Source organism: Felis catus, chromosome C2 (assembly GCF_018350175.1).
Source record: "Felis catus isolate Fca126 chromosome C2, F.catus_Fca126_mat1.0, whole genome shotgun sequence".
Lineage (NCBI taxonomy): Eukaryota > Metazoa > Chordata > Mammalia > Carnivora > Felidae > Felis > Felis catus.
In genome coordinates this window covers 55,339,718-55,357,148 of record NC_058376.1, presented here as the reverse complement: position 1 = coordinate 55,357,148, position 17,431 = coordinate 55,339,718, and the positions used below count along the sequence as shown (strand labels likewise).

At 39.3% G+C, this 17,431-nt stretch overlaps 1 protein-coding gene across 1 annotated transcript in view; it reads left to right on the top strand.

Annotated features, from left to right (window-relative positions):
• Positions 1-214: 214 nt before the first annotated feature.
• The window catches only part of MYH15 (myosin heavy chain 15), a 146,066-nt gene continuing 128,849 nt past the window's right edge, over positions 215-17,431 (top strand). Inside the window, exons 1-8 of the mRNA XM_011285970.4 lie at positions 215-374; positions 4,664-4,770; positions 8,497-8,640; positions 10,320-10,476; positions 11,116-11,143; positions 12,440-12,533; positions 14,301-14,393; positions 17,343-17,406. Of these exons, the coding sequence (XP_011284272.2) occupies positions 287-374; positions 4,664-4,770; positions 8,497-8,640; positions 10,320-10,476; positions 11,116-11,143; positions 12,440-12,533; positions 14,301-14,393; positions 17,343-17,406 (775 nt within the window). The 5' untranslated portion in view covers positions 215-286. The remainder of the gene's footprint in view (positions 375-4,663; positions 4,771-8,496; positions 8,641-10,319; positions 10,477-11,115; positions 11,144-12,439; positions 12,534-14,300; positions 14,394-17,342; positions 17,407-17,431) is intronic.

The window sequence follows — 17,431 nt, the reverse complement described above, 5'->3', positions numbered from 1 at the left end:
ATAGGCACTGTGCTTCCTGTGCCTGGCAGGTAAGTTGGCCTCGCTACAGTGAGATGTTCTTGAGTCCAGCTTTGTCATACACTTGAGACATGCAGAGAGAGAGGAGGTATGGACATAGTTAAAAAGATTTAACCCTTCTTAGTCTGTCTATAGTGAATAGTGTCTTGGATTAGTGCCTGGTGCCCCATGTCTACCAATTTCTTCCTGCACCTATCTTCTCTACAGAGTGAATCCTTGTAGCTCTCTTTCAGGCCCAAGCCTGTTTTGGTGGATCACTTGAAGAAGGATGGATCTGTCGGAGCTTGGAGAGGCTGCAGCCTTCCTTAGAAGAAGCCAGGCTGAGCTGCTTTTGCTACAGGCCATGGCCTTTGATGGTAAGACTTGTGGTGGCCTCTGTCTTCACTTTATTTTACTGCTTCTGGGTGGCAGCTGAGATACTTGATTGGTTGAGAAGAGTCATCCATCCTGGAACCTAACTTATTTGCTTGGGATGCATTCACCTCTATGGACCTTCGAATGAGTAAGCAAGGAGCCAAGTGGCCTGGGTAGGGATGAGTCTGCAAGGAAGAGGAGGACAGCTGGGAGACAGATCAAGCCCAAGCCCTGCTTACTCCCTTTCTCTTTGTGATAGCACAAACACTCCTGGGGGTGGGCCAGATAAAGCCTTTCTCAGAAACCCCTTAGTATGGGTGAAAACAGACAGGGGCCTGGGACTTTGACCATGGGTAGGGTTGATACATTCCAAGGAAAAAGGAAGGAAAAGCTTTGGGGAAGGCAGGGGAAATGGAAGTTTTCCCTGGCCCTCCTCAGACTTTTCTAATCTTGGAACTTTGCCCTCTGCTTGTCTTCCAGGTCAGCAAGGTCACTCAACCAACACTCAATAAGAGATAATTGGGAGACTTGCTCACCCTGATGAATAATCTCTTGGTAGTTACAGGCAAGGACAAAGGTTAATGAGGATTTGCCCTCAAGATAAAGGCTGAGTTCTACATTAAAATCTCTAAATAAATGTCACATTTCGCCCTCCTTTTTTACGTGGCTGGGCTGCATAGTCATCTTCTGAATTTCAGCTAATTAGAGATTTCAAGTCAGATTCACAGTGTGATCTAGCATCAAGCCACCTACATATCTTAATTCCAAAATTATTCAACAATGTAATATAAATACTGACTGAGTGTTGTTCTAGTACCCACAATTAGTCAACATTAGACTTTAAGATGACCAATTACAATTCAAACCAGTTATGTAGGACATTATATTTCCATCATAGACCAGTCCTGGATCAGCTCCCAGTTTCCAGTCATTGGATTTCATTACGATGATTGGATTTTAGAGTAGCTAATTATAATCCATCAAATCAAATACAGTAACAGAACTATCCCTGAGGTCAGAACTGGTCATGCAGAAGCTTATCACAGGTAGTCAGATAATGAAGGACAAGATCGCAGAGGTGCCAAGTGAGAAAATAAAAATTAGGCCAAAACATTAGAGATAATTGGATGATGCATTTAATAGAATTAGCACTGTAAATAATTACTTAAAAATAGCAGTAATTTTTCATTAATTTTTCATTGGCCAAATGGTTTTCCTCATAGAAATGCAGTAGCAGCAAAAAAGATGACAGTAAGCAAAAGATTTTCATCCTTCTGGGGGAGTAGACAATGGAGTTTGCTTTTTTGAACTCGGGCCAAATGGAAGCAGTGTGATCAGAGTATTTGGCAAGTAGTCTTGGGTTCACATTCCCTGGCCTCGACCCTCTCCAGCTATGTGATTAGAGCAAATCACTTCACTTTACTAAGCCTTTGTTTCCTCATCTGTCAAATAGGATGATGATACTTGGATACTTGCCCTGCCTACCTTCCTCCATGGGGACCTACTGTGACAATAAACATGAAAAACAAACACAATACATTGTTATCTGACCTGGGAAGGAAAACTAGAATTTCTGGGTGTCAGGGAGAAAGTGTGCTTTTAGAGATAAACACAAACACCATTCCAAAGCTAAATGTAGATGATTTTTATGTTAGAACCCATAAACAATCTATTTTTTTTTTTATTTTTTTTTTTAACGTTTATTTATTTTTGAGACAGAGAGAGACAGAGCATGAATGGGGGAGGGGCAGAGAGAGAGGGAGACACAGAATAGGAAGCAGGCTCCAGGCTCTGAGCCATCAGCCCAGAGCCCGACGCGGGGCTCGAACCCACGGACCGCGAGATCGTGACCTGGCTGAAGTCGGACGCTTAACCGACTGCGCCACCCAGGCGCCCCCATAAACAATCTATTTTGAATGGCTACCAAACTGAAATAGTATTACTACAATCTTAATCAATAGTATAGAAAAAAGACTGGAAAGAAATGCTTCAGATAGATGATAGTGACTATCTCTGAGTTGTTCCATTATAGGTGATATTTTTTCAGTTTTATTTATTTATTTATTTATTTATTTATTTTGGTAATCTCTACACCCAATGTGGGACTTGAACTCATGATCCAAGATCAAGACTCAAATGTTCTTCTAACCGAACCCATGGTGCCCCATGGGTGATTAAAAAAATTCTTTATGTTTCTCTACTTTTTCAGTTTTCTCCATTAAACGCACATTGCCTTTATATTAGAAAAGATATTTAGTCATCTAAAAATATGAAACCATATAGACAAACCTCCTGAGTTTACAGATGGGAAAACTAAGGCCCAAAGAGTTGTTACTAGCAAAGCCAAGACTAAAATCCAGGTGGCCTGACTCAAAACCATTGCTGTTTGCATTTCCATCTCTGAAATTATTCATGAATGCAAAAAACTTAAAACTTAAAAATTGAGTTCTTTTACTTTATCTTCAAAAACATCCCTGTTAGGGACTGGCCCTCAGATAGGTAAGGGTTTCCAGAAATTCTCCCTCACCATTTCCAGGAATGATAAAAGAAAGGGTTAATCATGAGGCAGGTGATGAACCTAATCCTGAGAGAAAAATTGAAGGAAAAAAGCTAAGCATATAAGAGACAGGAAGCATGCTGTAATGGAAGAGCTCTGATTTAGGAGGTGGGTGATCGATTTAATTTCTAGAGTCATTATTCTAATGACTGCCACTAATTAGCTATGTGACTATGGACAACTCTCTTGATCTCTTTTCTCAGGTTTTTTTCTAAAATTAAAAAAAAAAAAGTGGAAATCCTGCCAGGTATATCCATGTTTTTTTCAAGTGATAACATTTGTTGTAAAATGCAGTGCATTTATTTACCTTAAACACACAAAATTTATGCAAAATAGGTACTTTTTGAAAACATGCCTCTTTTCATAGACATAACACAAAGCAAAATCCGTTTTTGTAAAAAAGAGACCAAAATAATAAATATAATGCAAAACCAGCATTTAAAATGCAAACAAGTAGAAGCAAATGCAAAATCAGTTTGATAGGGATATAAAAATCTTCTCGCCCAGCAATTCTAGTGGTGAATTGGTTGTAATTAAGGAAACAGGGAAGGGAGAACAGTGAAGACTGGGACAGCAAGAAAGTGTGCAAGAAAATTCTTTGCAGAGACAAACACGGTGGAAGGAAGGGCGAATGCTCCCTCACCTCACCTCACACTGTCCCCAATTCCTACTGTCCACCTCTGGGGAGAGCCTCTGGAGAGGGCTGCCTGTCCAGCACCAATGAGGCCTCCTAACTTTTGTTTCATGTGTTGGGGTGGTGGTAGTGTTGGAGTTGGCAAGACCCACCCATGCCATGGTTGTAATGGGGCTCCCCCTATTCATGAGTTCGGATTTTCCCTCTTTCAGCCAAATGCTCTCCTCTCCCTTCCCCCCTATCTACTTGAGGATCTGTGACTTGGGACTTCCATGAGCTTCTGGTAAGACTCGCTTTCCCTTAAAAGTAGTTTTCTTATTCATCTTCCCTGGCTATCTGTCTCAGGTGGGAGAGAACCTGAGAAGCATCTAAGTGAGGCCCAAAGAAGCTGTCTCAGGTGTTATAAGAGTTTCATTTTACCCAAAGCTTCTTATTGGTTAATCGCATTGTGGAGGGCTGCTTTACTTAGGAGTGGGGCATGGAAGTGAGGAGGCCAAGGAGAGAAAAACAATATATAGTGGGAAATAATATGAAGCTGCTATGCTGTATGGCAAAAATAACCCATATTCTCTTCTCTTAATCCCACATCTCTAATTCTACCATGTAATTTTCACAGCAGGCTTTTATTCCAATATTAAAAATAAGGCCTAAAGAAAGCCAGAAAGACAGAAATGGCCACTAACCTAATTTTCACTTAGTTGTAACCAGACCTTTCTGAGTGAAGTGTTTTGGAGGGGAGCTGGGAAGGGTAAGGCACCAAGACAACCACTCAGGACCTGAGACTATGAGTGAGAGGTAAGCGTTAGCGTTGGGAAGAATGGCTTATAAGGTGTTGGCCAGTAATTGTCTTGTAGCAAAATGGTCTGTGATGTTCCCAGCCTCAGCTTGCTCAAGTGTTTCTTGTTCCTACAGAGTCAGTGTGCGGGGCTATCTTCAGGATGCGCTTTGATGATTTTATCTAACTCTGCAATTTCCTGTATTGGTGATTCCAAGTCACCAAGCAGAACTAGCAGAAATGAGATCATATCTATCAGTACAAAAGTGCCCAATGTATATTTTGTACAAATACTATGGTTATAATCTTTTTTCTTCCTCTGTAGGAAAAAAGAAATGCTGGATTCGTGATGGCAGAAATGCATATGTTGAGGCTGAGGTTAAAGGGAGTGAAAATGATGGCAAAATAATCGTTGAGACGACAGATGGAAAGGTAAAGGGATCTTTCTTTCATCTCAGGGATAACTAAGTTCTCCATTTAATCAAGTAATTAAATATGTCCTTTCTCTAATAGTTTAGTTAGAAACCTAGTGTAGGGGGGTGCCTTGGTAGCTCAGTTGGTTGAGCATCTTTTGATTTCGACTCAGGTCATGATCCCAGGGTCTTGGGATTGAGCCCCGAGTTGGGCTCTGCACTGAACGTGGAGCTTTCTTGGGATTCTCTCTCTCTTTCTGTCCCTCCCCCACTTGTGCACGTGTGCTCTCTCAAACAAAACAAAACAAAGCAAAACAAACAAAACAAAACAAAAAACCTGGGGTAGGAGATGCCCCAGATACACGTTTGGAAATTTCATACATCTTTGAGAAGCTGCTCCACTTCCTATCAAAGATTCAATGACAAACACTGAGTAAATCAGAGTAAAACAATTGCCAGGTGGTAAAGATCATGGACCCTAGAATTCACAATTCCACTTCTTTCATCAATATTTCAAGTTTTGTTGTTTTCAAAAGGTGCCCCTTGCAGTGAATAATGACCTAAAGAACTCTGAAGCAAGTTTGTTCATAGGATTGAGAAAGAGAGGGATAATTTGACTAAGAATAGCACAGTGCCAGAGAAGCCAAGAGATGAGGCATGGTCAATAATGCCAAATATTAGAGAAGGCAATTAAAGCCTTGGGAAAAGAGTTTCAGAATTAGGAGGTCACTTATGACCTTTGAAAGAGGTTAGTAGGGCAAGTGTTGGGCATAAGCTAGTCTGTAAGGTGTCATGGAGGGCATGTGAAGTAAATGTGTAATGGCCTTCAAACCCTTCTCCCTGTCACCAGGGCAGCAGACAGTCCATTCTCAGGACCTTCACCCACATTACTGAACTCAGGTTACCTGCCATTCCCATGGTGGTGAACTGGGCCCTATTATTGGTCTGACTCGAATGAACAATTCCTGGTAGATTTTATAGATGATTCCTTGCCCATATTGTCTCCAATCTCCTTCCGATTCTGGCTCAACTCCATAACAAACAGATGTTTGTTTTGCGCCCTTATCTTTGCATCTGGGCAATTTATAATCTAAAGCATTGCCATTTGAGTTGTAAAATTCTGGAGGCTACTTATAAATTACTATGTATGGTGTCTTAATAGGTCTTTTTGGCAGTATCTGGACCTTAAAAATCCCAGAATAGCTAGATTTTGTATGATTAATGTAATTAAGGGAAAAACTTGGGCATTATCAGCAGGAACATACATTGGTGGCCAGGAAAAAATTGAGAATGTCCTAAATAAGGAAACAGAGGGGTCCTTCAGCCTTGGGACTATCTCTTGTTAAAAGAGAGAAAGTAGATTTGAATGTCTCTTTTCCATCATTGTTTATGACAATTTTTTAAAAACAACTTAATTGAGATATAATTTACATATCATATAGTTCACCTCTTTAAAGTGTGCAATTCAGTTTTTAGTATATTTAAAGAATTATGCAACAATCACTGTAATCTCATTTTAGAATATTTTCATTATCCCCAAAAGAAATCTTGTACCCATTAGCAGTCACTCCCTTTTGTCCCCTCTGATCTATGTTATTTCTCTACAGATATGCCTATTCTGGAATTTCAGATAAATGGGATCATACAACATATGATCTTTTGTGTCTGGCTTCTTTCACTTAGTATAATAGTTTTGGAGTTCATTCATGTTTTAAGATATATCAATACTTTATTCCTTCTTATAGTTGAATAATATTCCATAGTATGGACACACCACATTTGTTCATTCACCAGTTGATAGACATTTAGGTTCTTTACATGTTTTGGCTATTAAGAATAATGCCACCATGAACACACACATGCAAGTTTTTATGTGGATGTATTAATTTCTCTTGTGTATGTACTTACGAGAATTGCTGGGTCATATGGTACCTCCTATATTTGACATTTTGAAGAACTTCCAAAATGTCTTCCAAAGTGGCTGCATCATTTTATATTCCTGCAGCAATACGCAAGGGTTGTAACTTCTCTACATTCTCACTGACACATATTATTATCTTTTAGATTATAGCCATTCTAATGGGTGTGAAGTGGTATTTGAGTGTGATTTTATTTGTATTTCCCTAATCACTAAATGATATTGAGCATCTTTTCACGTGCTTATTGGCCATTTGTGTATCCTTGGAGAAATGTCTAATCAAACCTTTTGCCCATTTTTAATTGGCTTGTTGCTTTTTTTGTTGCATTTTAAGAGTTCTTTATATATTCTGGATACAAGTCCCTTATCAGATATATGATTTGCAAAGATTTTCTCCCAGTTTTGTCTTTTCACTTTCTTGATGGAGACCAACCCTATTTTATTAGGCTTCCAAATGAGAGGCTTTCTTGTCTGAGCATATGTTCCAAAACTGTGGCCTTTCCACAGTATTTAAGGTGATTTGTAAATATAATATGGCTATAATTATGATTTTCAAAAGAAATCGTAGGAAGAAGAGCATGAAAGCAATAAGTTAATGATGTAGAGAGAAGAGTCTAAAGGGGTTTGCTTTGTCCTGTTTGTCCTTCCACCATGTGATGATGTTACCATTCGCCCATTCCTACTCTATCTCCCTAGCTCCAGCCTTCTTCCTCCTGATGTTAGAAGTAACCACACTTTTCATAACCATATGAACAGTCTTTGTAATATTAACAGAGGCAACAAAGCCAGTGAGTGTAGAATAATACTTATGGAAGAAAGTTGGCAATGAAAGAAGAGAGAATAATAGAATCGGAGCTAAGGGGAGATATTTAAAGATGCAAGAGAACCTGGTTATGTTCTACAGAAAAGGAGTCCTTGAAATATGGAAATTAAAAGGATTCAGAACAAAAGGGATTACTATTGGAACAATGCTGAAGCAGACTTTGGGTAGGAATTTGATCAAGATTATGAAGAATGTGAGAAGAAGCCATCACCAACTGGGATTAAATGGAGTCATCAGTTGATACCAATGTTTTTTAAGCAAAGAAAAGGGCTATAACAGATGGTGTTAGGAAACTTTGAGAGCAACTCTAGACAACTATTTGGTTGCAATACATCCATTTTCATCAGGAGATAAATATGTATTGAGTACCTACCATGTCACATCACATTATACATCACATTATAATAGATGCTTTAGTAATTATAAAAGAAAACAACATCAAAACTCCTTCTTCAAGTGTTTATAATCTAGATGAGAAATAGTCTAACATAGTTAATTATTAAAACATAAACAAGAGTTAGTGTCAGTATAGTACAGGTTGTTTATATGGTAAAAGATTTTTTTAAAAATGAGCTAAGGGAGTGGGGAAAGGTTTGAGGAAGAGGATAGGTCTTGAACAAAGTCTGGAAAGATTCATCTGCCTCCTCAATCCTTCTATCCAAATTCCTTCTTCTAAACCTAAACATTAAGAGAGGTGCCAAATCATTTGCAATATGATGTGTGTGCTCTCAGAGGCCACCAGTCAGTAAGGAGCCATAGGATTAGAGCTCTGCAAGATAGAATATTTTGATTCAACAAAAACTTTGTTAAACTTCATCTTCAGGCAAGGAGTGATCGTGGGCAGGAGAAATTCCTGTTTCTTTCATTAGGGTGGGTTAAACTTATGTCCCCATCCTCTCATGAGGCATCTTTTTCTCGACTCTTTGAAGATTCTTTGCAATGCATGGCAAAATGAAGGAACATAAAATAGGAAAATACATATTATATTTTTCTATTCTCTGCAGAATCTGAGTGTCAAGGAGGACGAAGTTCAGCAGATGAATCCCCCAAAGTTTGAAATGATTGAAGATGTGGCAATGCTGATGCATCTCAATGAAGCATCTGTGCTGCATACCCTGAAGAGGCGCTATGACCATTGGATGATCTATGTATGTATATATGCTTTACTGTCAAATATGTTGGCACTCATATTGGCAATGTCTCAGCCCTCTTTTGGATAAGCGCTTACCTTGAAATTAAGCATACTCACATGGGGATAATTTTTTAAATGTTTTTATTTTTGAGAGACAGAACATGTAGGCAGGGGAGGGGCAGAGAGAGAGGGAGACAGAGGATCTGAAACAGGCTCTGCACTGACAGCAGATAGTAGGTAGAACTGAAGAACTAAGAGATCATGACCTGAGCCGAAGTCAGACGCTTAACTGACTGGGCCACCCAGGTGACTCACATGGGAATAATTCTTGAGGAATGCCCACTGGAAAGGGATCTTATCTTAACATTTCCCCAATTTTAATTTGTCAACATTCATATCCCTTTCCCTAGGTTGTCAAGCTAGAGTAAAGGCATAAGGCTTAGAGCCAAATGCTAGTTTTGTCCAAATGCTAGTTTTGTCACTTACTAGTCTTTAAGTTTCTTAACTTCTTGAGGTCACCTTATCTGTCAAATGGGATAAGAATGCTTGACTCTCCAAGGTAACCTGGAGGATTAAATAAGAGAATGTAAAACAGACAGTGCAGTGCCTGTCACCTAGTTTGGGCTCAGTAAGTGGAATGATTTTTTCATCATCATTAAATTGGTGATGGTTGCTCAAATTCTTTGATTTACTCAGAACCCTTTCAACAGAAGCAGCACTGAGTAGATTGGGCCAAAATGGTGGCATTTGGGATCCATTGCTATAGAAGCCATGAAATATAGTCAACTTGCTCCTTGGCACTTTGATTTACTACATGACTATATTAGCTCCCCTTGGAAGCTGCAACTACATGACTATATTAGTTTCCTTGGATGCTGTAACCAAATTATTACAAACCAGTTGGCTTAAAACAACAGAAGTTTATTATGTCACAGTTCTAGAGACAAGAAGTCCAAAATCAAATCAAACCAGCAGGGTCATACTCCCTTTGGAGTCTCTAGGGGAGAATCATTCCTTACCCCTTCCAGCTTCTAGTGGCTGCTGGCATTCCTTGTGGCCATACCACTCCAGTCTCTGCCTCTGTCTTCACATCACTGTCTCTTCTGTGTGTCCGTATCTACTCTCTGTGTGTCTTATAAAGACACCAGCCATTGGATTTAAGGCCGACCCACATACCATCTTGAGATCCCTAACTTAATTATACCTGCAAAGATCCTTTTTCCAAATAAGATCGCATTCACAGGTTGTGGGGATTAGGATCTGAATGTATCTTTTTAGGGGTCACAATTCAACCATTATAGTGACTCAGTGACCCAAATGAACTACTCCCCCTCAGTGCCTTAAAAACCAGGTTCCAGATCTTATTGAAACACAAGCCACCTTCTGGCCTCAAATGCCTGATGGCTGCTCAGCCTGCTGATGGCGTGCTCTCTGTCTTCAAAAGGTGTGTGTGTCAGACATGTTAGTAGTTAGCGCATCTCCCTGGGAAGAGGTAACCCCAGGTCCTGCTGCCACTCTAACCTGATTCTATCTCCTCCTGTTATAGTCCCCTCTCTGTAAGAATCTAAAAGCTCTCCTCCTTTTAGTTCCTTTATGAGTAAATATTTCAGCAAATGTTATCTGGCAGTGAGAGAGCTGACAAACCTGGAAGTATTTCTAACCTGTTTTCTGAAATCTTCTCTGATTTTTCCTCAGACATATTCAGGTCTCTTCTGTGTGAGCATAAACCCTTACAAGTGGCTTCCAGTGTATCAGAAAGAAGTCATGGCTGCCTACAAAGGGAAGAGGCGATCAGAAGCTCCCCCTCACATCTTTGCTGTTGCCGATAATGCCTTTCAGGACATGCTTCACAGTAAGTGGCTGCCCTACAAAATGAAAGGTAAAAATATCTGATCTACTTTTTCTCCGTGTCACTAAGAGTCACGTAGGCATTGTGAACAGAGCGTGGCCTTTACAGTTACCTAATCACTTGAAGCCTCTGTTTCTTTTGGATAAAACATGGGCAAAATAGAGCCTGCCTCCTAGGGTTCTGGAGACGATTAGCTCACACGTCAAATTAAGTGAGATAATGCATTGAAAGTGCTCATCCCAGTGGCTGGCCCAGAGTAAGCCCCCTGTAGATGGCAGCTTTTATTACATAAAGCTCCTGCTAGACTTTCTGGCACAAAGAAGTTTCTCTGTAGCTATTGTAGCACCATGCTTCTTAAAAGGCTTAAAATGGCAAAAATGTCAACCATTAGTCAGTTATCATTTGTATTTGGAGCAAGAGAATAGGCCTGAGATTTGTATGTTCTTATGACTGGCATATATAGGGGCAAGGGAAAAATCTATTTTACTCTGTACTATTTAAATGGTATTTTTTTTCCAACTGAGAGCAAATCCTTTCCCTTGTGTCTGACTTCAAACTGCAACCAAGGAAATTTTGAATAAGTTTGCCAATACGTAGAAGCTCTGGCAAAAGAACGTTCTGACATTTTCTTTTCTTTTGTAGCTCGAGAGAATCAGTCTGTACTTTTGACGTAAGTGTTTGTCTTGCCTCTTCTTTTTGGCCAGCCGTGAGAGTTTCAATGGAAACAGACACCTACCTTTCACTGGGAATAAAACATAAATTCACTGTATTTGAATTGTTTGCTCTTTAGATACAGAATACATTCTAGGCGAGAATAAGATACTCAGGAAATTGTCATAACACTTTAGTCAGTGATTACTCTAAATTTGGTACTAGCTAGACTGCTTCCACCATTTTAGTAGATCTTTTAGAACTCCTAGGGCACAAGCTGATTTTAGTCATCTTCTTGTTGGAGAACTCCCTGTCCATATAATCATTTTCAAAGGTCTTTGGACTGGCTAATTGGACAGAGAGAATGAAAGTCCAATGGGTGTGACCACATAACATATAATCTGCTATTATCTGGGCAGTCAGATTGAGCAGACCAAGGTATATTAAGTAGTAGGAACTAAGAGATGGTGAAACTTGGAGGAAAAATGGAAGGAAAAACACTTCAGTGATACCACATTGTATGTTAATTTTGATGAGAAGAGCATTAATTGGCCAGGTAAACTGTCAGCATGGTGGCTAAAGGGAGAGGCTAAGACCTAAGAGGCAGTGAAATGCTAAAGTTGTTAGTCTTCCTATGCAATAATGTTGCCACCTTGTGTGTTGGGCTCTCCATTGGCTCTAGTCATCCAGAGAAGAATAACAGTCTCAGAATCTTGCAGCTAGATGGGTAGTTAGTGTTCAGCCTTTTGCAGAGAAGGTAGACTATTTCCTGGAGTTTCATACAGATAAAGGCAGACCTTGATCTTATGATGCTTTGAGTGATGAAGCTATCACCACTGTGTTTTCTTCCCACATTACAAAGTTAACTGGTTATCAAAGGTAAAAGGGAAGTCTAAAACCCAACTGCCAGGTGGAATGATTGGTAAGCCCTCTTCTTAGGGAGGGGTTGGACCTAGCCATCTGATAGCCTCAATATGTAAAAATCCCTTGAACAGTTGGTAATGAGGAGACCAGTCTTTAATTAATAGAGGTGCTCTTCAGCTCTTTGTTAACAGGACTATGAGGAACAGGCTTCTGGTTTTTATAAAATCTTTAATCTTTCTGTACTGAGTTTTGATTTTTGTTCGTGCTGTTTTTAGAGCCTGAGATAGTCCTTCCCCTTCTCCCAACCAATTAAATATCTACATCTCTTTAAAGTTTTCTCTTAAGTTCCATTTTTTCCATAGAAATTTCCCTTCTTGGGAAAAATTTATTTAACTTTCACTGCATTTGTATTCTGAACCAGTTAACTGTGTCATTGAATTTTCAATCACAGAGGAGAATCTGGTGCTGGAAAGACTGTGAACACCAAACATATTATCCAGTATTTTGCCACCATAGGAACCATGGGTGAATCTAGGGAAAAGCTGGTAAGTGTTCATATATCTTGGCAGGAAAGATGAAGTGGTCCTATCTGCTGATCATGGAAGCTCTGCCTTGATTACTTTTGGGGAGAAAAGAGGAGACAAGAACCACAGAACAATTAGAAAATTTTAGAAAAGTCTTTTTCCCCCATCTTTGCCTCTTGAGAGGATTATTAAGTGCTTCAAACCAATAACTCCCAAATATAAAATTACATAATTTGTTTTAGACTTGCTTCAAGGGTTTAGTCTTTGTTGATTGAACCCTCTGAGAATTACTTTTAAGATCTAAACCATCTTCCCTAAAGGCTAGGGTCATCAGTGCCTTGAATGGCTACTTTTGATACTTCTGAATTCCTTTAGATATCATGAAATGTCAAACTCCCACAGATATGCACCAGTAAAAGTCTGCTTCCTTCACCACTATCCCCTGGATCAGATCTCAAATGCCTGGTGGACATACCCTCAACTTTAATCATATTCCAGGTCCTATTTACCTTCCCTCTCTATTTAATTAATTTTATCTTTGGTGATTTTTAATTTAGCTTATTTTGTTAAGCTCCATTAACATGTTGATGAGTTTCATAATAATTTGAGAGTAACTAGACCATGAGAATCGGTATGCAAAATAAAATTAGATAATTCTGAGTGGGACTCAAAATCAATGAGTTATTGAGCTGTTAGAGCCTCTTATCTTTCTATGTCTGGCATTGTTATTTTGCCTTTTCAATTCAATCCTGGATCCATCCTGCTGTTTTGCAAATAAGAAGTATATCAAAATAACAAACTGGTCCAATTTTCAAACCATAAAAAGTTTCTTTACCAACCCCCACATTTCTGAATTTGATTGATTTCTTTAGGTGTCATTGAACTCTGTTATTCACTAGATATTACTTCATTTTTGTGTGCATTTTTGTGTGCATTTTGGTGTGAGTTTGTTTGGTGGAGCCATTGAGCCTTATGATAATATATAACACATTACATAATACATAACACTTCTATGAAAATATTTGCTTAAATAGCCCCTTGCTTATTTAAAGGATAGTAGACCCATAATACTTAGAAGCGACATAGTATTTATAAATTTATAAATGCCTAAATACTATAAACTACATGGTTGGTTACATAGTTAACATACATTGTTAACAGGACCATAAGAAATAGGTTTCTGGTTTTTATAAAATCTTTAATCTTTCTGTACTGAGTTTTGATTTTTGTTCGTGCTGTTATTTCTAGCCTAAGATAGTCCTTCCCCTTCTCCTAACCAATTAAATATCTATATCTCTTTATGTCACAAGTCACTGCTTGACATGGACTGCTAGATTACTTAGGAATAGTAGCAAGGTAAAAATTAATTTAATAATTCCAAGATTCTGTTCTGTTATCTTAGGATAAATTCCCAGGTGTGAGAATTAGATGGGAAGAGATGGAGATTAACAATGGGGAAAATATAAGGAATGAAACTTGCTTGGAAATAGGATATAGATCTCTATGTTCTTTTCCCACTTAGGCCAATGCCAACCAAAAGAGAAGCATTTCAAATAAATGAGCTCCCACATATATTCACAGAGGCATTGTATATTAAGACATTTTCTCATACATCTATTTTTCTGAGTTCCCATCCCAAAGTAACATTGTATTACCAAATCTGGAAATGGTTTTTAGCTACTGGTTATCAAAACAAGAATTGGGTCTGGCCTAGGAATGGAGGGTTTATCACATTACAGAATTTTGCTGAAAATTTTATCTGTTTTATTTCTCATACCTGCATCTCAGGGGACTTTAGAAGATCAAATCCGTGAAGTGAATCCTATCTTGGAAGCATTTGGAAACGCCAAAACCCTTAGAAATGACAACTCCTCTCGTTTTGTAAGTAGCATGATTAAGCATCATATCAGAGTCTTTAATTTTGAAACAAATGATAAAATTCATGTCTTAGCACATAGGTGTAAAAAAATTTCTGGAACACCAAAGAGGTCTTTGATTAAAGTTTATAATATTGTTAAAGTCTTCGAAAAAGAAAGAGATCAGTTTCATCATTAAGAAATTAAAACTACATATAAATGTGCAACCTGAGGAGCTTCTATTTGGTCAGTTTCAGGAAGAAAATATTTAATAATTTCAAATTCCTTTCCACTCCCAGTAAGGAAGCTTACCCAGCAAATTCCAATGACGCTTTATATTTTATTACATTTTACAGATTTGAAAGTACTTTCTCTTTCATAATTTCCTATACTCCTTATAACAAATCGATTTAGTAAGCACTTCCTAATTCACTTAGTATAATTATTGTTTCTACTCTTGCCTATGGCTCCCCTACCTCTGTATATTTTCCGTGGGGAATTTTTTTGTTGGGAGACAACATTTTTTAAAATAGCTTTTGAGGGTGCCTGGGTGGCGCAGTCGGTTAAGCGTCCGACTTCAGCCAGGTCACGATCTCGCGGTCCGTGAGTTCGAGCCCCACGTCAGGCTCTGGGCTGATGGCTCAGAGCCTGGAGCCTGTTTCCGATTCTGTGTCTCCCTCTCTCTCTGCCCCTCCCCTGTTCATGCTCTGTCTCTCTCTGTCCCAAAAAAATAAATAAATGTTGAAAAAAAAATTAAAAAAAAATAGCTTTTGATAGCTTGCAGCCCCAGGATAGAGAAAGAATTTGGATTTCCAACCCTAGTTTCACAAATCCATTTTATGCCAAAAATGAGTGGCAGGGAGCCACTCTATAATTTACAAGGAAATTTGCAGAAGGCTTCCTGTTTGAATCTTTGGGCACAATTACATAACACCTCATGCTGATTTGGCTAGTTTCCATCCAGGGCCTTAGCACTGCCCTGCCTGTGCTTACATCTGCTTGTAATGTCTGGCTGCATAGCAGGTGCTAATATCGGTCCATAAAACAACTGCTAGATTTGGGATTGATTAGAATGTGAAAGCGTTTTCTGCTGAAATGTGAAAAAAAGCTGGAAAAGAAGGGGAAAAGGAAGGAACAGAGGGAAACAGAGGGAAAGGAAAAGAAGATAAAAGAACATAAGACAGGAAAAAGTAAAAGAAAAGGAAGAAAGGAAAAAACAAGTAGAAATAAGGATAAATGAGAAGGAAAGAAAGCAATTGAAAAAGAACAAGAGGGGTGCCTGGGTGGTTCACTTGGTTAAGCATCTGACTCTTGATTTTGGCTCAGGTCATGATCTCACTGTTGTGAGATCAAGCCCTGAGTCAGGCTCTGCACTGATAGTGTGGAGCTGGCTTGGGATTCTCTCCCTCTCTTCTCTGTCTCTCTCTCCCTCTCTCCCCATGCTGGTGCTTGCTCTATCTCTCAAAATAAACATTTTAGGAAAAAAAAGAAAGAAAGGGAACAAGAGTGAGAAAAAAGTTGGAAGGATAGAAGAAAAAATAGAGAAGCAAAATCTACAAAGATGGATGAATGGAAGGTAGAAGGAAAGGAAGGGAGAAGGAAAAAGGAAAGAGAAAAAGGGGTCCAAAAATCAAGAAACTCAGGTTAAATGATTTCAATTAATACTGTGTATATATGTATGTATACATAAATGTATGTGTATAAATCCACATATATGTGTGTACTTTTGTGTGTGTGTGTGTGTGTGTGTGTGTGTGTGGTTCCCATTGCCCGACATTTGTTAACTTAGTGGCTCAATCCCAGTGCTTGTAGCCACTCTCCTTCCCTTGCCCAGCTGCTATCCTGCTCTGACTCCCTCTTTAAATGGATGACCTCCACCAGCTGGCCTTCTGCCTGGCACTATCATCCCCATCCTGCAAGATCTAGCTGCCACTGATGCTTCATCTTATTTTTTTTATTATTATTTTTAATGTTTATTTATTTTGGGGAGATAGAGACAGCGAATGAGGGGGAGAGGGGCAAAGAGAGAGGGAGACACAGAATCTGAAGCAGGCTCCAGGCTCTGGGCTCCACAGAGCCCGACGCAGACTCCAACCCATGAGCAGTGAGATCGTGACCTGAGCCGAAGTAGGATACTTAACTGACTGAGCCACCCAGGCATCCCCCACTGAGTGTCTCCTTAGCTGCTTGTGGCTTCTGACATCGGATCTGTCACCTCTGGGCAGACTTTCTGTCCCATTGGATCCTGTCCTATGGCTTTTCACGAGAAGAAAGGAAGGAGCCCCAACTGTTATTTATGCCAAAGTAGTATTTTTAAAACATAAATGTGATCACATCATTTTTCTGCTTAAAATCTCCCAGTGTCTTCTGAGCACACATAAAATTAAATCTTACTCCTTCCTCTGGCCCACATGGCTTACTGATATGGTGCCTGATGACTGTCTACCTCTCAGACTCCTTTTACTCACTGAACTCCTGCACAACTGACTTTTCTTCTTGATTCAAGACTCACCAAATGTCCCTGTGTTAATGCCATTGCATTAGCTGCTTACACTTAGAATCTAGAAGAGTAAGGACCACACCTATTTTTCTAACATGGTATGTCCATGGCCTAGCAGGTCTCCTGGGTCATAGTAGGTGCTCAACAAATGTTTGCTGAATAAATGAAAGAGTTCGCTGCATGGAGAATAGTTTTCTCATTTTCAGATAAGAACACTGAGGCCCAGAGATGATTCAAGAACACCAACAAAAATACACAGCTAGAAGTCGGCAGCTCTGAGACTAGAATCCAGGACCACTGCCAATCCTGGTGTCATTCTGGCTTGCTCCTAGCATTAACTGGTGTCATCTCAGAGCCATGTTGCATTTTTCTTTTAACTTGGGGAAGTAGTCAGTTTGAGAGGAATGTGTGTAATAAAGCCATTGCAACTGTTTGGAATGTTTCAGTAGGAGACCGTGTTTTGTGTCCACCTAGGGCAAATTCATCAGGATGCACTTTTGTGCCAGAGGCAAGCTGTCATCTGAAGACATCGATATTTGTGAGTAGCCACTATACTATTTGAT